General features: G+C 45.2%; 1 protein-coding gene across 4 annotated transcripts in view; it reads right to left on the bottom strand.

The window, feature by feature from the left end:
- EXOSC7 (exosome component 7) overlaps positions 1–19511 on the bottom strand; it is a 36162-nt gene that overhangs the window by 16250 nt on the left and 401 nt on the right. For 3 of the 4 annotated variants that reach the window (XR_678920.5, XM_009445320.5, NM_001251892.4), the window contains exons 2-3: positions 6838–6939; positions 6435–6529 (exon numbers count right to left, since the gene is read on the bottom strand). Coding sequence is in view for 2 of the 4 variants with exons in the window: in XM_009445320.5 (XP_009443595.2) it covers positions 6435–6529; positions 6838–6939 (197 nt within the window). In the remaining 2 variants the exon portion in view is untranslated. Of the gene's footprint in view, positions 1–6434; positions 6530–6837; positions 6940–10556; positions 10769–19511 lie in introns of those variants that run through there. The other variant, XR_010155044.1, reaches the window with a different exon arrangement.

The raw sequence follows: 19511 nt of genomic DNA, 5'->3' as shown, positions 1-19511 counted from the left end.
GCAGACCCAAAGCCAGCAGTTCCAGTGAGGTAGGGGAGTTTCACCATAGGGAGCAAACAGTGAGGTGGAAGGGGGAGGGGGGGCACAGGAGTGTCAATTAGCATTCAGGTTTAAAGGAGACCTCAAACCTGGGATGAGCAGAGCTGGTCAGGCCAGAGAGGCAGGAAGATTCCAGGCAAAGCAAAACCTGTGTGAACGCCCATGGCAGTGCCCACCCTATTTGTGTAACACTAAAAGAAATCTCACTTAGTAATATAGGTGGAAGAATGAATCCCAAATTAATCAGACTATGTTGTTACATAAAATTTTGCCTCTCTAATTATGTACTCCTCCTTTACCACTGTGAGCCAGCAGAATCCCCTTTAAAGTCCCCAAGAGAGACTTCATTACTGTCATAGCAACCTCGCTGTTCCCTGCCTTTGCTGGACTCAGGCACTGAGCCAAGAAAAGCAGCTCATTTATGGTGAAATAATCAAGTCAACAGGGACCAGGTTTTTACTTTGCACAGCCAGCAAAACACAACCTGTTTCTAATTTAAACACTAAGCAATCAATATTAAGTCCCAGGTCTTAAGTGCTTAAAAATACATCTACAGAGATTTCTGTGTACACAAATCCAGCCAGAGATGCTTACACTCAAAATGTTTACCTTTCCCTGAATGTAGTGGGCACATCCTCCTGGGTGTGACTAATTTCTTTGGGATTAATGCACTAACTCTTCTACAGCCTTGGGAGATGATTTATAGAGCTTCCCAGGTCCAACTGTCTAAATTAATCTACCTATAAAACCATGCATGCCCCTGGCCAGGCGTGGTGGCTCACGCCTGCAATCCCAGCACTTTCGGAGGCCAAGGCGGGTGGATCACCTGAGGTCGGGGGTTCGAGACCAGCCTGACCAACATGGAGAAACCCCGTCTCTACTAATAATACAAAAATTATCTGGGCGTGGTGGCACATGCCTGTAATCCCAGCTACTTAGGAGGCTGAGGCACAAGAATCACTTGAACCTGAGGCAGAGGTTGCAGTGAGCTGAGATCGCACCACTGCACTCCAGCCTGGTCAACAAGAGTGAAACTCCGTCTCAAAATAACAACAACAACAACAAACCCATGCCCCACTGGTTTTTTTTTTGACACTGGGTTAAAGTGGAAATTTTTACCTATTTTTAAATGGCTTAAAAAACACACACACACACACACACACACACACACACACACACACACACACACCCATTCTTCCAGCATAGCCAGCAGTCAGACAGAGAGGAAGGTTTAGAGACTCATGAGCCCAAGGAACTCTCCTGTATCTGGATGGTGCCGTAGCTGTGCAATGACTCTGGGGAGGAGGCTAGGAAAACGGAAAGCAATTGTTCAGGGTGGGGGATGGGGTACAATGCTTTAAGTAACATAAGAAAGCCACAGACCCCATATTCTGCTGATGTGTGAAGACAAAGGCTGGAATAGAGAAATGAGGATTCCACTTCACTACTGGGCACTCACAGCCCAAGGACTCTTTCTGACAAATTTAGACAGAAATGTAGACCTGGAAAAGGCCTTAGAGACCATCTCCAGAGGATAAAAACCCAAATGCCTATAGGGGTCAGCAAGGTTACTACATGTATCTGAACAAAGGGCCACATATAACTAATAGAGAATGATGGAGGCTGTGGCAAACTTTCTAGCCCTGATTTAAGGTCCACCTTAAAAAAAAAAAAATCCCTACATGAAACAAAAATCTCACAGGTGGGATCTGACCTGTGGGATGACACTGTGAAACCCCAGATGGTCTAACTCTCTCATTTTACAAGAAGGGAGACCTTACCTTTTTTTTTTTTTTTTTAATGTTTAGCATGAGCTAGACACCACTCTTAGTACTTTAGGTGTATTAACTCATTTAATGTTCACAACAACCCTAGGAAGTATGGACTCCATTCTAGAAACAAGAAAACTGAGTCACAGAGAGGTTATGTAATTTGTCCAAGGCCACATGATGACTGTGCCTGGTAAGCTAAAATTCTAACCCAGGCAGCCTGGCCCTTATCTTCTATGCTTCCCTGTACTCTCCTTGAATCTGTAATTTGGCAAGCTTGGTTTATAGTCTAACATTAGTCAGGTTCACTTTCCTTGGTTTTACCTTTTGCCTCAAGGAAATGAATGTATGCTTTGGTCTTGGAACTTATCACTAGACAACAAACGTTGGAGTCAAGGAATGTTGACCAAGGAAGCCCTAAATAAAAAGCTGCTCTGCTCTGTTAGACAGAGAGAGAAAGAAAACACAGGCTGGTAATTGTAGCTGCCTGCTCATATGCATCACAATCTACTCCTTCAGTGGGGGGTGTACACACTTGGTCTTTTGGGCATAAAACCAAATGCTTTCTGCATTTACCAAAACCAATTCTGACCCTTCATAAAGCATGACCAGTCCCTCTTCCAGAGTTGTGGGAAATTGTTTACCGAGCTGGATAAACTAATTAAGATCCTGGGAATGCTACCCCTCCCAGCTCTCCACCCCTTCTGACTCATCACCTCTACCCTCCTGCTTGGAACATCTCTGGTTTAACTGGGGTAGGCTGAGATCAAGTCCATGCCTACCTGGAAAGGGACTCTAGACACTGGGCCCATTGTTGCTTGCCTGGCAATCAATCTAGCCTACAAATCTATGAAGTCTTACATCCAGGTCAGGCCAGGCCCACAGCAGAAAAAGTGATCTAGTGGGTACCTAGGCAGGGCTGACCTGGGCCTTACCCCTCCAGTAGTCATCTAGCCCCAACACAGGCCCTAAGGCTGATTCCTCTGAGTGTACATGTGCTCATGTCTGAGCCTGCAGAAGCCTCCCTGTAAATGGGTACCAGACCAATAGTAAGTATATTCTGAGGTTTTCATCACAAGCCTTTGTTTGAAGTGTCTGCGAGAGTTATCTCATCAGCTTGGGAGACTTTGATTACAATTAGCCTCAAAAGGCTTCTGCAGGTTGCCTCTCTGCTTTGTACCCACCCCCAGCCCCTCAGCCAGGAACAGTGTCCCCTTTAGCAGCACTAAGCAGGCAAGGAACCCAGATATAGTGACTCCAACCACCAATGCAGGCTTGAAGATTCTGGTTCAATTTTAGTGAAAAATACAAGTGTTCACACTGAAAAATAGTTAAGATCCCAAAGGGAAGTGACAAGTGCAGAGTATTCTGAAACATTTATAAATGAAAAATGTTCTCCTAAACTCCCCTAGTTAAAAACCCAAGCCTCTCTAAGAGGTTAAACCACAGTCCTAAACCCATCAACACAATGGTCGGAGAACTGAGAAGCAACTTGATGGCTCGCCGCCTAGTGGCAGCGCAGGGTGACACACCAGCTCACTAAAATCTTCCCTTCCTTTGGGCTTTAGATAGAAACCACCTTTTCCTAAAGTTTCCAAGTTCTCATTTAAAATAGCCTACTCTCAGCTACAACCAGCAAACCAAAGACATGAAAAGGTCAGATTTTGCTCCCAGTTTAGTGACAGTGCTGCCAGGCATCTCTGGAGCAGGGCTCAGGGTCAGTGCAGCAGTCTTTCCAAAGGGCTGTGAGGGCTATATCAAAGATTTTTCGTCATTCCCAAGAAACAGGGTAAATTATGGAGGTGGCGACACTGTCTATCTTGGCTCCATGTATTATCATCCCAAGTAGACAAAACCAAGTGAAATGAGTTGGCAGAAAATCAATTAGTTTTCTGAGACCTCTCTACCCCTGGCAATTTAATTAAAACTGGAAGTTGCTAACAAGAAGTTAAATCAAACTAGACTCAGAGCAGAAGAAACCCTCACCACCATCACCACCACCATCACCACCAATTTATTTCCTTCCACTGGGCAGCAACTATGTTTCAGCCTGTGGATAGGCAAATGCCTTGAGCTCTCCAGCAGAGGCCCTATGCCTGGAGTCCAGGTGGGAGTGGGTGTGTGGCACCCTTATTGCTGGGCACATCCACAGGTGTCCAGAAGCCATTCCTATTCACTGATTCAGAATAAAAGGACACACTTGTTTATGCAATTAAAATAATTATGCTCCTTGAAGACTCAATTGAGGTTCTGATACAGGTGGCAGCGATCAGTGCTTGGTAACCTCTCCCATCTCTGTAGGAAATGGGGTTTTGTGACTCTCTCATGGTGATTCTACTTGCCGGGCTGATTACATTAGCTGAGCCACTTAAAGAAGGTAAAGTGTGCCACTTTGAGACTGTCCATCTTGAGAAATCAATTCAGGAGAACTACCTAGATACTGGAGCTCTTGGGCCTGTGGGGATCCTTTTGAGACCCACAGAGGAGGAAAAGAGACCAGCAGGCAGCCACTCTAAGCCAGGAAAGATAGGCTACTTCTAGAAGCCAGATCTTGGGAAGAGGCAACTCAAGGGATCCTCTTACACTAGAGTCACTCGTCCTTTACAGCTGGGACAAGAAAGGGATAAGAGCAGCAGGCTAACTTGGAGTCATATTTAGACACAGAGCCACAATGAAACGTATCCCCTATACCAAGCATCTGAGGGCAACACCCTCTCTCTGGTGTGGTTGGGCTGAATGTCTTTGGTCTGCCTAAAATGAATGAGGTAGAAGGTAATGAAGGAGATGAAAAAGAAAGCAAATTACAGTTCCTCACACATTGTCTGCTCCTCAGTGACTGCTTACTGCATTGAATTAGGCAGATCAAGGCCACCAGAGCATTCTGCTTCCTCCAAGAACAAAGGAAAAGATAAGTTGGGGGCTTGAACAAGGTCACCATCATCCACAGTGACTTAAAGGATGGGCCAATTCCATGGGACAACTCAGGCTGGTGAGAGAAGATGAACAGAACCAGGAGAGACGACTTGGGGGACCAGAGTAGGGGACAGGAATGGGCTGGAAAAAAAACTGACCAGAAAAATGAACATGGATAGTTCTTGGACTCCCCAAGAGCAGCCCTCCAAAGCTGGCTTCCATAGGCTGCATGAAGTAAAATGAGCAAAGATTCACAGGTTGGACAGACCTGAGCTGGCATTTTTAGCTTTGTAACCCTGGGGTAGTCACTTACTCTCTCTGAACTCATTTGTCATTTCTCTTATACGAGTACTATGAGAATCAGCTTCCGTGTATGGAAGTTCAGACTGGAAGACTGTAACTCACCCTACAAAAGTGGGTTAACATTTGTGCAGAAAAGGGCTGCCATTGCAGTCCAAAGGTGCTATTTTCAGAAGGGTCTGTTTGCAGGGTTGGCCCTTGGCTGGCATCTGGGAACCTGGCGCCCAGTCAATAGTAAACTGATGGGGGTAGTCCACTGTGCCTATATTGTGCAAATAATATGATTTATGCTGAACATTTGCTTTCCTTTAGAAAACTTCATTATGTATTAAGCATCGAGTGTCTATGTGACCAGCTCCCAGTAAAAATCTTGGGTGCTGAGTCTCTAATGGGCTTTCCTGGGCAGAAATGTCACAAATAAGTTACTACATTTTCACTGCTGTAATAAACCTTAGCTGTGAGTATCACTATATGCTAAGTCTAGCAAATCTCTGAATGTGGAGGTGGTCTTGGGGATCTTGATACAGGTTAAACATTATATACCTACACCCAGCATGAGCCCACAGAGATCCTTACCCACTTCAAGAAGGCCTGGCTTCCAGAAGCAAAGTAATTGATAGAAGACGGGACCTGGCCAGCAACCCAATAAAAAGCCCCGACCCCTAGAATGTGGAGCTAATAATACTTATTGAACTTATTGACAAAATAAGGAGAAATAACACTTATTGAAAGCCCACTGGAAGTCAGTCACTGTGCTAGGTACTCACTCTATTCATTTCCTCTTCATCACCATGGTATTATTTATTATCCTCATTTTTTAGATGAAGAAATTTGGCCACAGTGAGACTGAGTAACCAGCCTGAGATCACAAAGCTGGCCAGAGAAGGAAGTGACATTCTGGCCCAAGGCTGGCTGCAGACACTGCAGAGCCCTCTCTCTTCTCAGCACCCATACTGCCTGCCTAGCTGCCACTTCCTCAGCCTGTCAGGCTGCTTGGCTGACCCTAGGCTTCATCTGTCAAGCAAATCATGAACAGTTTTCTGCAGAACTAGGAAGAGAAACAGCACATTTTAGACCAAATGATCCTTACTGTGTATATTTTTCAAAGCACCATAACACAATCATTTCATTTGACCCTCATCACAATCATGTGCTAGGCTGCCTGGCAAATGTCCTCCTTTATCGGACAGGGAAAACAAGGCCAGCAATAGCCAGGTGGTTAAGACTAGGGCAGGACTCAAGCCAAGAGTCCTGACTATGTACCTGGCACATAGGAGGAGGTCAGCAAATGCCTGCTGGATGGCTGAATGATAAGTATAAAAGTGGGTTCAACAGCAAACCAGAGGTTCATTTTCTGAATCTTCATCTTTAAAATCATTTATCTTTAGAAATATCTGCATAGACAGTACTGACCAGTCAACGAAGAACTCCAAGTAGCCTTCATTTGGTTTCTCCAGCTTCGGCGTCCCCATTTCTGCTTTCACTCCCACCAAGATGTCTGTGTGACCCTGCAGACACATGCAAGAAGAGTCCTCACTCAGAGTATGCAGCCAGGTACTCCACCACCTCCCTCCTCTTCTGGACATACACCCCTGGGGGACTCTTTTAGGAGCAGTGCTAAGACTTGGAAAGTGGTCTTTGGAGGAGGTGAGCAGTCTTTTCAGATCTGGATAGACCCCCCCTCCCTGAGTTTGGCTCGGATCTTCGATTTCCCCAAGAGCAATTTGCATTCCAAAAGCCAGACAGCGTCAGCAGCTCATTCCTTAGGGCCTACTCATTTCTCCACCTGGGCTTGAACCATGGTCACAGTACTCACCAGCTTGACCCTGGCGGACCCACTAGTGTTGGACACCACATCAGTTTCCACTTCGACACATCGGTAGTCCTCACAGCCACGGCCATCCACACGGAGGTCTTCCTAGGTGTTAACAACCACAGTCCTATAGTCACCCCAGATCAACAATAACTCCTAAACGGACTCACCCATTTTCCCCCTAGAGAAGCTATATGCAGAATATCTCTTTTCCTCTTAGTGGATCATCTAAAATTCTGTCCTTGTAGCTAACAACAACATTACTATTTTACATATGAGGAAATGGAGACTCAGAGAAGTTGAGCGACTTGTCCAAGGTCCTACAGCTAGTGAAAACAAAGCTAGTTTTCCATGCCAGTTGTGTCTGATTGCAAAATCTATACTACATACCACTATACAGAATATGCACACAAAAACAAGATCTGAACAAGAGACAAAATAAGCCACCCCTCTCCAAATCTGCAATTCTTAAATTGCACCAAGAAGTATATGTTGTCAGAGCTACAGGGTACAATCATCTCAACTGAAGCCCTCCTACCCCTAAAACTCAACAAGATCTACTGTGTAAATAGTGAAAGACACCTAATCTTCTAAAGAGGCAGTCTCTAGAACAGGGTCAACAAACTAAGGTCTCTTGTTTTTGTAAATAAGTTTTACTGGAACATAGCCATGCCCACTTGTTTAGGTAATGTCTATGATTGCTTCTGCACAACAAAAGCAGAGCTGAGTGGTTGGGCCAGAGATATGACCCATAAGGCCCCAAATCTTTACTATCCAGTCCTTTACAGGAAGTTTGCTGACTCTTTTAGCAGAAGATGGTTTTCAGGGTGGTCTATGCGCTGCCTGTTCCTTCTGCCCATTTATTTACTCCTTCAATTACTTGTATCAGTACAACTCATTGGTATCTTTTATGCTATGGTTATAATCCACTACTATCATTAGTTATTTTGCTGCTCAAAGTGTTCCAAATTTGGCCACTGGGGGCTTCTTTGGGTTAGTTTTTGTGCTCTTTCAACATGCCTCCAACTTTTTGAGTAATTATCTACTTTCTGCAACACAAGATATCTATCCTCTTGTGTCTTCTCTGCGCAGCCCTAGGGATCAAGCCTTTCTCCAAGGAGCCCTGGTTGCTTTTATTGGGGAATGGTACTTAAAACCAGAAACTAGGCTCTAAGTTCATTGCTGTTGGAGTATTATTTCTTCCAGAACTTCTCAGCAGACAGAGCTAGAAAATACAGGTATGTATACTAACCACCCCCACCACACACACACAAATCTATGTTTAATTCTGTATCTATCTACATATCTATTAAAAAGCCATGAGTTCATACTGATAGATCAATTCCAATCTAACATCACATGGTTCATTCTAACCTTCCTCTGTTTCTTATTTGTAACTTCTTTCTCAAAGAAGGAGAAAGCTGGCTCTTATTATCTAACATGTATTTCTGTATTTGTTCAATCTTAGTATACACAGTTTCTGAACTTCTAACCCATACCCCTGTGAGAAACAAATTTACTAATAGCACACAGTATTTGTATAAAGTTCTGTCTTTAGCCTCAGAGTACCCAGGCAAAATACTGTTTTCCAGTTACTTCAGTTCTTTTCTTCTACGTGCCCTTCAGTGTGGTTACATTACTCACTTGTAACACAGGCTCATTTGTAACTTGTAACTTTTTTTTCAGACTATGGCTCTGTCACCCAGGCTGGAGTGCAGTGTGGCACAGCTCACTGCAACCTCCGCCACCTGCGTTCAAGCGCTTCTCCCGCCTCAGCCTCTGAAGTAGCTGGGATTACAGGCACGTCACCATGCCTGGCTAATTTTCATTTGTAAATTTTTGTTTTCCATTTTGGGTTCCCCCACATCATGGTTACTTTTAATTACTTATTTACTTTCTGAGTTTGTGAGCTATCACTATAGTTCTGAGAGAAAACTCAGAAAAGTATGCTCAGAGAAATGTCACTCTCCTCTGTATTATGCTATTTTCATGCCCCTTTCTTCCCATTCACCCTAGGTTTCTCTTCAGTTTCAGGTTTATCTTTCTTGTATTTTCTCTGCACAAATAAGCAAATACATGAATTTTTTAATATCTCCTTGTTTCTTATATGAAGGGTGGAATACTATAGATGCTCTTACTTTTTTTTTTAACACTTAACTATATATATGCAGGAAATCATTCCACGTTGGCTCATGGAGCTCCTTCTCATTCTTTGTAAACATTTTTCAAAAGCAGTTTTTTTCAGAAAAAGAATCATTAGCTTAATCAGATTCTCCAAGGAGTTGATGCTTCCCAGAAACATAAAAAATAAAATAAAACACTGCTCTAAAGTATGTGACTGACAGTTTATCTTTAAACTGCCTGGCTAACTGCATATGTGACTGACTTTTTTGAGAAATTAAACAGAAAAAAGCAAAACACTGCAGCACCACACAGTACCAATGATCACCCTCTGCCATACTTGCTTCAGGTCTTTCACCCGTTTAACTTTTCAATGACAGACAATAAACATCACAAATCAGGTGGAAGGTCCTGTGCAGCCCATCCTTCCCCAGCACCTTTCCTCCCTGGAAGATATTGAGAGGTGACAGCGTGCTGGCAGCCCTCACAGCCCTCGCTTGCTCTCGGCACCTCCTCTGCCTGGGCTCCCACTTTGGCAGCACTTGAGGAGCCCTTCAGCCCGCCGCTGCACTGCAGGAGCCCCTTTCTGGGCTGGCCAAGGTGGGAGCCGGCTCCCTCAGCTTGCTGGGAGGTGTGGAGGGAGAGGCGTGGGTGGGAACCAGGGCTGCGGGCAGTGCTTGCGGGCCAGCACGAGTTCTGGGTGGGCGTGGGCTCCGCGGGTGGGTGTGGGCTAGGTGGGCCCCATACTCGGAGCAGCCAGCTGGCCCCAGGCAGTGAGGGGCTTAGCACCTGGGCCAGCAGCTGCTGTGCTCAATTTCTTGCTGGGCCTTAGCTGCCTTCCCGTGGGGCAGGACTCCGGATCTGCAGCCTGCCATGCGGGAGCCTCCCCGCCCCCCCACCCCCACCCATGGGCACTCCTGTGTGGCCCCAACCTCCCCAAGGAGCGCTGCCCCCTGCTCCACGGCGCCCAGTCCCATCGACCACCCAAGGGCTGAGGAGTGCGGGCGCACGGCAGGGGACTGGCAGGCAGCTCCACCTGCGGCCCCAGTGCAGGATCCACTGGTTGAAGCCAGCCGGGCTCCTGAGTCTGATGGGGACTTGGAGAACCTCTTTGTCTAGCTAAGAGATTGTAAATACACCAATCAGCACTCTGTATCTAGCTACTCTGGTGGGGACTTGGAGAACCTTTGTGTCTACACTCTGTATCTAGCTAATCTACTGGGGAGGTGGAGAACCTTTGTGTCTAGCTCAGGGATTGTAAACGCACCAATCAGCACCCTGTCTAACAGACCACTCGGCTCTCTGTAAAATGGACCAATCAGCAGAATGTGGGTGGGGCCAGATAAGAGAATAAAAGCAAGGTGCCGGAGCCAGCAGTGGCAACCCGCTTGGGTCCCCTTCCACACTGTGGAAGCTTTGTTCTTTCGCTCTTTGCAATAAATCTTGCTACTGCTCACTCTTTCGGTCCACACTGCCTTTATGAGCTGTAACACTCACCGCGAAGGTCTGCAGCTTCACTCCTAAAGCCAGCGAGACCACGAACCCACCTCAGGAGGAATGAACAACTCCAGATGTGCCACCTTAAGAGCTGTAACACTCACCATGAAGGTCTGCAGCTTCACTCCTGAGCCAGCGAGACCACGAACCCACCAGAAGGAAGAAACTCCGAGCACATCTGAAGATCAGAAGGAACAACTCCGGACACGCCGCCTTTAAGAACTGTAACACTCACCGTGAGGGTCTGCGGCTTCATTCTTGAAGTCAGTGAGACCAAGAACCCACCAATTCCAGACACAATATCCCTATCTTGAGTCTGGAGATGGATTCAAAAAGCAACAGAATTTCAAGTCTAAGAGAGTAAGCCTTTAGGATAGAACTCCAGAAGGGGATTCCTCTTCACTGAAGACCCATAACTATGTAACTGTGTCTCTTCCCAACCTCACCCATAGAACCTGAAGGCTTTCTAGCTCAATCTCTAACACTCCAGCCCTCTCCACCTCCATGTGCCCCACTCCCCGCTAGGAAAGTGAATACCCAGCCCGGAAAGGTTATTGACAAGAAGTTCTTTGTGGGGTGTAAATATGGTGTAAGTATGAACAATCATTAGGAACATGACTCATGGTTCCAGGCCAGCTCCTGGCACTAACTAGCCACTTGACTTAGGACAAGCCCCTTCCCTCTCTGGATTAGTTTCCTCATTTGTAAAAGATGGAGATTAAATTAGTCTCCAAGTGATTCTCTAATTCTACAGATCTATAAATTAAAATGGCTGTAATTATTTGCAATAAATAAGAGCAGCTGCTATTTACTGTGCATTTACTATATACCAGATAATGTGCAAGGAATACTGCAGTTAATGCATTTAATCTTTTCAATAATCCTATACGATAGTGTTATTCATTCCATTTTACAAATGAGAAAACTGAGGTTAAAAGATGTCAAATGAATGGCCCAAGTTCACACAGCCAGTAAGTAGCACTTAAGCCTCAAGTCAGAGCTCTTAACCGCTATGCTACACAGTCCACTGTATTCTAAAGGATGTCTTCACTTTACAAAAGGACTCAGCAGAGACCTCCTTCACAGGATGAACTGGCTGGCCACAAGGTCACAGGGTTTACTACTGCTGCTTCTTCCTTTTTTTTTTTTTTTTTGAGACAGGATCTCACTCTGTCACCCAGGCTGTAGTGCAGTGGTGATCACTGCAGCCTCAAACTCCTAGGCTCAAGCAATCCTTCTACCTCAGCCTCCTGAGTAGCTAGGACTACAGGCACATGTCAACATGCCCAGCTAATTTTTATTTTTTACTTTTTGTAGAGATGGGGTCTTGCTATGTTGCCCAAGTTGGTCTCGAACTCCTGGCCTCAAGTGACCCTCCTGCCCTAGCCTCCCAAAGTGCTGGGATTACAGGCATGCGCCACCACATCTGGTCCAACTACTGCTTCTAAAATATCACTTGCTCTGAAAGATTAGTCACACCTCTTTGTAGTGAAAATGTACTTGGTCCAGGAAGGGGCTGGTGGGCTGTCAGAAAACTGAGCCTCATCAGATACTGCTTTTCCAGCCTTTAATTCACTCTCTGCCTCCTGGAGAAAGGCTCAGGTGATAAGTAAAAGATAAATGAAAAGCTACAAATTTTCCTTTCCAAGCATGCATAATTTTTTTCCATATAAAAAAAGGATAGGAGGAAAACAAACCAAAAAAACCAACCTCACCAGTCCATGAATCGCTGTACCCAGGGCAACTTTTTTTTTTAAACCCAGTTTTCCTTATAAAAGGCTTAGGAAATTGTCCAAATCTGCCTGGCCTAGCTCAGGGCCTGGTGCCCTACCACAGTTTTTATTTATCTGCAGCAGTCACGAGCAAAGGAATTAACCCATGTGTGAACACTTAAATAGGAGTTACCCTGAAGTAAAAGCTCCATTTTAAAACTCAAGAGATGTCAACAGCATGGAGTGGTGTCCCCTCCTTCTCAGCAGAGGAGACTGATGTGCCTCTAGATCAAGGGCTTCTGGATGCCAGGAAAGCTCTTGGTGACTTTCACAGCTGTTACCCATGTGATCACAACAACCCTACCAGTAGGGTGTGGTGTGGTGGAAACAGCCACCTTCCAAATTATACTTAAATCTCTGTTGTCACATGCCAGTTTTGTGACCTTGACCTAAATAGCTCTAAGCCTGTTTCTTCATCTAGAAAGCAGGGATAACCCCGACCTTACAGAGTTACAAGAGAACAGAAACGTCATAAAGCATTTAAAGGAGTCCTTCAGTGTAACACATAGGAGTCCCCCCAAAGCAGTTCCCTTCCCCCGCTTCTGGCGGCATGCATTAACTCACTGCATCCTCAAAAACAACCCTGAGAGAGGTTACAGATAAGAATGGAGGCACTTAAGTTTCAATCTCCTGTTTGTGACAGAGTGGAAGGACATTTAAGCACAGACCTACTTTCCCTCACACCCAGGAAGCCCAGTCCTATTACTTCTTGATAGAAACTGACAAGTTGGCGCTACCAATCTGACACATCTGGAAGGATTTTAGACTCAAAGTGGTCCTCTGAGGTTATGTTAACCCCTCATTAACTTGCTTTGACTTGTCTAATACTCCAGATTCCTAAAGGAGAAGTGAGACTAAATTCCTTCCCCTACTAGAAGGTGACTGCCCCCCGCCGTTAGGAAAGGGACCACATTTGGTCCAGCTTTGCAGGCTCGGGCCCATGACACAGCAGGCAAAACTAGGTGTTGATCCTTGTTTGACTTTCCAACCCTGTTGAGTAGCCAGGCATTCCTCTGAAAGGATATGGCTCCATAACTCTGCATCCTGCAGTGTCTGGGCATAAGGCTTTCTGTGCCACCGGTCTGTAAACAGAAAGGGCAGAGAGCTAAAAATCAAGAGTCCTGAGGGCCGGCTCCAATTCTGTCATGGCCAGACTGAGCAACCGAATACTGACTGCTCAATCGCATAGTTGAAAACCAGGCTGAGGCCCTGATCTCCCTCTTCCATGCTATACCCCTAAACAATGCTTATGATGAAAGCAAGATCCACAGAAAAGAAATGGAAGCCATCAGCTGGGCTACAACTCCCTTCAACAGCCAAGAACATACAACAAAATGGCTTTCACAGGGTTCCAAGAGCCCTGTGGTAGGGTTCGTCAATTGCCATGGCCAGGTCTGAACCTATGAGGGCCAGTTTAATGTCCAGGTCATGGCCATAGCACTCAGTAGGCTGAACCTGGGAAAGCTTTATTGTGCCTAAAGCCCTGTAAAGGCCACATAACAGTCACCATCCATCCCCAACAGCCAGGACCAGGGGTAGGTGCCTGAACCAAAGGCATATAATCCAAAGGGTGACCAACTCTTTTTGGCGTGAAATACTACCAGACCAAACTGATTCTCTCATTGCAATCTGATCTCTGATCTGAGAAACACTTGAGAGAAGAAAGGAGTTAAAGAGGAGCTGACAGGTCATGATATGGAGGAGCCCAGAGAGGCCACACGAAAGTAAAGGTATTGGGCAGAGGCAGATTCTACAAAGAAGGGAAGCTGGACAGCAAGTGGCTGCAGAGAAGGGATAAATCTTGGCAGAGAAAAGCAGAGGTGTCACTAGAGATAAAGACAGACAGCCACACAGGCCATGAGATAATCCACGGAGCCCATGAGAGGCAGTACCTCAGAGCTGTCTGGGGACTTTCCAGCTCTTGCCACAGATCCCCCTTCTCTTTTTTTTCTTTTTCTTTCTTTTAAGAGACAGAGTATCTCTCTGTCACCCAGGCTGGAGTGAAATCTCCAACTCCTGGGCTCAAGCGATCCTCTGGCCTCAGCCTCCCAAGCAGCTAGGCCTACAGGCACACACCACCACACACCTAATTTTTTTTAGAGATAGGGTGTTGCTATGTTGCCCAGACTGGCTGCCAACTCCTGGCCTCTGGTGATCCTCCCACCTCAGCCTCCCAAAGGGCTGGGATTACAGGTGTGAGCCACTGCACCTGGCCTATCCCTTTTCTTGAGATAATTGAAAAATCCCAATTCCTTCAAATCAAAAGAGGTTTAATTCTCAAGAGCCACAGGCTGAATCTTTAATGAGGTCACTATGAAGGGCTGGGGATCTAGTGTGGATGGTTTAGGACAAAGTCACACTTCTGATGGAAAAACAAACTTGAAAGGGAGCCAGCATTTTTTCTGTGTTAACCACAGCCCAAGTGCTTGACATCTCTTATCTCATCATTCCTCATAACCCCATTCTACTTCCAGGTGCATAAGTCCCCATTTTACACAAGGGAAGCAGGCTCAGTTATGCAGGTAAAATCACTTATTGTAAATGGTGAAGGTGCCTGCTCAGTCTGACTCCAAAGCCTCATTCAAAAAGAGGCAGGAAACCATATGACTTCAGCAGGAGAGAGCAGAGATTTCTTTCTCTCTGGTCAGTGGCTTACCCATGGGCCAATGTCTGGTGGCTGCCCCCAAATTTCCCAACACTTTATGATAATGTCCATTCTCAGGCCCCAGCCCCAGAGAGTCTGATTCAGAATGTTGGGGTAAAGCCTCAGAATCTGTATTTTGTAGGTGAGTAAAATGCACTTCAAGGCTTCAGAATCCCTGGGCTAAGAGGGAGGTTAGCAATGGCTTCTCATGGATGAGGAAAACACACATCTAGCCCAGTAAGCCAGAAAAGAGGATAAATCCCAGATTCTAAAAATTCTGAAGTCTGCTCCAAGTTCTGCATGGTATGGGCAGAGTAAATCGTTTATGATACTAGTAAGACAAAAGCTATACAAAGAAATGCAATATAGGGTTCTAAAGGAACTTATACTCAATGTGGGAAAAATGCAACCAAAACAATACAGCAGTATATGCCATATACTATTTAAGCTCTAGAAAAATTGGGGAGTGGGAGGTGTCAATTAGAACTTTCTCTTTCCCTTCCGGTTTCCCCACAAGCTTTTAGAGAAAAGGGGAAAGAAAAGGAGGTAGAGGAAGCAAAGATTCTCTCCTGCCTTGATCTCTGGATCCCTACTGAGGAAATGGAAGAAATGACTTTCACTGCAGCAGGAAGGTGGCCTCAGAGTCAAGTATGGGCTTTGCAATCAGACAGGTCTGGATTTAAATCCCAGTGCCACCACTCAATTACTGTGTCACCTTGACAAGTGACTCAACCTGCCCGAGCTCAGTTCCTCGTCTATAGAGATAACATTTACCTTCAGAACTGTTGTAAATATTCAATGAAATAAAAATTATAATATGTACCTAATAAGAATGGGATATAGCCTTCAAAGACTGAAAGAGAACCTAACAGAAACCAATCAAATTATTTATCAAAATACCGATTTAATCCACCTTTTTGATTCTCTGTTCTCCCCTGGGAGAGGGGATCTGTTCACCAAGTTGACTCAAATTGTATCACCTAGACTCCCTTTGCTGGCTTCTGGTTGGGTTTGTCCAATGGAAGATACCAGATCAGAGGGTGCCCCTCACCCCCAATCTAGTGGCCACATTTCTGATAGTGCCTGCATCTATCGAAGACTATGACTTATGTTGGGCAGCCCTTCCTCCACAGTTCCAGCTATCACTAAAATGTGGTAATACTGTTTCCTCCCCTGGCCCCTTTGGAATAGGGGCAGTAGCCACTCCCAGTAGTTGTCTTGGGGCTCCTCAACATCTCTTATTGGTTCCCTGAAACCCCCCCCATACTGCTGTAGAGTCCCATCATAAAAGTCTCCTGAACTACCTGAAGTGGGTTCCATTTTCTGCCAATAACTAAAATGATCCACCCTCCCTTCTCACAAACTGACTTCTCCCAAGTGTGACACATCCTCTAGTGGCCATGTTTGAGCTTAATTATTCTGTCCATCCTTTCCCTCAACCCCCTAAAAGAACTAGAGTTTCTTTCTCTTGGAAACATGAGTTCAGAACTGAACGAGAAGGAATGGTCTCTTTTACAGAGGAACTGGGAAGGAACCACATTTTTTCTACCACTGGCCCAAGAAATAGAAAACCAATCTGTAGGGAGACAAAAACAAAGCAAAGAGGGGAAAAAAAAAAAAGCCAGCAGAGATTAGGATTCCTGGAGAAACACTTGCAGCCTTGTAATCCATACTATTTTGCTTGAGCCGATGTGTTGGTTACCATTACTAGCAACTGAATCCTCAACACATCGTGCGGTTAATTTCAACTGCTTCTAACTATCACCAAAACAAGATGAAATATTCCCTGAAATAGTAAAAGAACCAAAGGCTGAAGGGAAAGTGACATCAGAAGCTGAAATGGACCTTACTGGACCAAAGGTGAAAAGTAAAACACAAAATGACTAGGACTATACAAGCAACAGGAGTTCAGGCAGGCACTGCTTAAGATGCACTGCCGGCACTCTATAACCAACGCAACAAAAGTTTAGGAGATTTCAGAACTGAATCAGTTGAGATTCCATGGTAGCCTCATTCACCTGCATCCTGACCTTTATTTGGATGGTGTAAATTGTGTTTTACTCCTCTATAAATATGGCATATTTTGGGCCAACATTAATAAGCCCTTATGAAGACGTTGATTTGAAGCCCATTACTCTGCATGGCTCTGTGATACACAGAGCTGAGCATTTACCAACAACTGTGCCCAAATATGTCCACGGTACTGGTGAGAGGGAGGTTTAATTTAAAAAATAAAAACACCATCCAACTCATTCCCCCTTTAAAGCTTACATCACCCATTCAATGCTACTAAGAACCTACCAAGTGCTAGACACTGGCTATGCCTTAAGGGTCCCCCATACAGACAAGTCAACAGGCTATTGCCTTCCAAGATCCATGATAAGCGAATGACTGAACCTCTAAGACCTCTAGGATCGTGCTTCTGGCCACCTCTGCAAGCTGATCTTCCACCATTTCCCCCAGCCCACCCCTTGGGCTCCACATGTCCTCCACCTGAGGATTTACAGACTCACCACCCCTTCCTTCTGGAACACTGGTGCCTACTTAATTCTCAGTCATGCTGAGAACTCAGTTCAAATGCTATTTCCTTAGGGAAGCCTCCTCTGACCTCCCAGTCTAGATCGTGTCCGTTTTTTCCTTGATAGCATTCAGTACAATTTTATATATAAACACTCAAGTACATTTATAGTTTCTGCATCTTCCTTCTAGCATGAGAGCTATATAAGGACAGGTTCCTTCCTAGTCCCTGAGTCTAGCTCAGTTCTGTGTTGAATGAATGAATACTGAGTCCTGAAGATACAGAGGAGGAATCCTTGACATGGATTTAGGGGAGCAATTCCACCTCCTTAGGGAAGCCTTCAGAGCATTACAAGTCCCTGGAATTCTTTTTATTTATTAAAAAAAAATTATTTCTTTAGAGATGGGCTCTCACTGTGTTGCCCAAGCTGGTCTCAAACTCCTAGGCTCAAGCAATCCTCCCATCTCAGCCTTTCAAAGTGCTGGGATTACAGGCGTGAGCCACAATGCCCGGCCCCTGGTATACTTTAACTTCAACCTCCACTAACTATACCACTTCCTTGGCATAGATCTTACATTACCTTTGTTTTTATTTTATTCACTTTTACTCTCTGTTTGTCTCCCTCCTATCTTTCATTTATTTCACAACCACGTTTTAGCATCCCTACTGTTTCCCACATAACATGCCAGGAGCTAGATATATGTTGGTAAATAAAATTAACTAATGACCATGGTGGGACTCTGCTGCTGGATAGCTAATGAACTGCCGTGGGAATTAAGGGTGCTGGGGAGAAAGCTCTAACCTTGAGGTTACAGATATATCCATGCCTCAGTGCCACTTTCAGGGATGAAATGTTGAGAGAAAATAGGACACATGACAGAGTCAGTACATCATGGTAAGCTGCGATAACAAAGAAGACCAAAGGTTTTTAAATTTAGAGGAAAACGGTTATCCGTAATGTGTCCCTAAAAAAATACTTTGAGGATAAAAATCACCTGAACAAAGTGTATACAAAAATATAGCAGGGAAAGACATATCTAACTGCTTTTGGGCATTTTTATGCCCCCTCACACACAAATAACATACATGTTACCCTGTAATACACACATATGTCCCACTATTGCTAATCCTGAATTATAACTAAAATATGCAACTGTGAGTTCTGACTTTATTATCCAGGCATAATATGCTAAATATTGGCATTTCTTCATATATAAAGGGCCCAGAAGATAACGGCAGGTCACGATTTTTAAATGGACATGTCCTTAACTCACGTTGTGGGACTTTAATGATAGCTGGCCGCTTCAATCTGATGGCTACATCACGGGACCACTGACTTTGCAGTTGGTACTGACAGAGGAAAGGCATGAGGAAAAGAGGTAGGAGCTGTCGCCAGAACTCTGCCAAGGATGGGATGAAGAACTCTGATAGGAGGACCACACCGTAGGTTAACAAGTGGAGACACAGCCGGAGGAGGATACAGGGTAGCTCGTTACCAGGTCCAACATTTTTCAACCCTCGTTCTGGAGTGGTCATAACCAGGGATTTAATATAGAACACAGAGGACATTAGGTTATAGCTGCCTAGGGATCTTAGTTCTCCATTGGCAAAATGGAAACAGCACTTAGGCTATCGGCTGCCTAGCCGCTTTTTTTTTTTTTTTTTTTTTTGAGACGGAGTCTCACTCTGTCGCCCAGGCTGTAATGCGGTGGCGCGATCTCGGCTCACTGCAACCTCCGCCTTCCGGGTTCAAGCGATTCTCCTGCCTCAGCCTCCCGAGTAGCTGGGACTACAGGTGTGCGCCACCACGCCCAGCTAAATTTTTTTGTATTTTTAGCAGAGACGGGGTTTCACCATGTTGGTCAGGACGGTCTCTTGACCTCGTGATCCGCCCGCCTCGGCCTCCCAAAGTGCTGGGATTACAGGCGTCCTATCCGCTTTTTAAAAACCCTTCCCCCTTTATTTGTACGGCAATTTGTATTTTCAAAGTGCGTTCACCTCGCATGCGCCTCCTAACCACGAGGTGAGGAAAAGCAGGCCAGAAGCCCACCTCCAAACTCCCATTTCCTCGAAGAGAAAACTGAGGCTCGGACAAGTTCTGTGCGCGAACGCCGAATGGATGGCC

The sequence above is a fragment of the Pan troglodytes genome, chromosome 2 (genome assembly GCF_028858775.2).
Source record: "Pan troglodytes isolate AG18354 chromosome 2, NHGRI_mPanTro3-v2.0_pri, whole genome shotgun sequence".
Classification (NCBI taxonomy): Eukaryota; Metazoa; Chordata; class Mammalia; order Primates; family Hominidae; genus Pan; species Pan troglodytes.
Note: the sequence above shows the minus strand (reverse complement) of the source record. Positions and strands in the feature narration are given on the sequence as shown.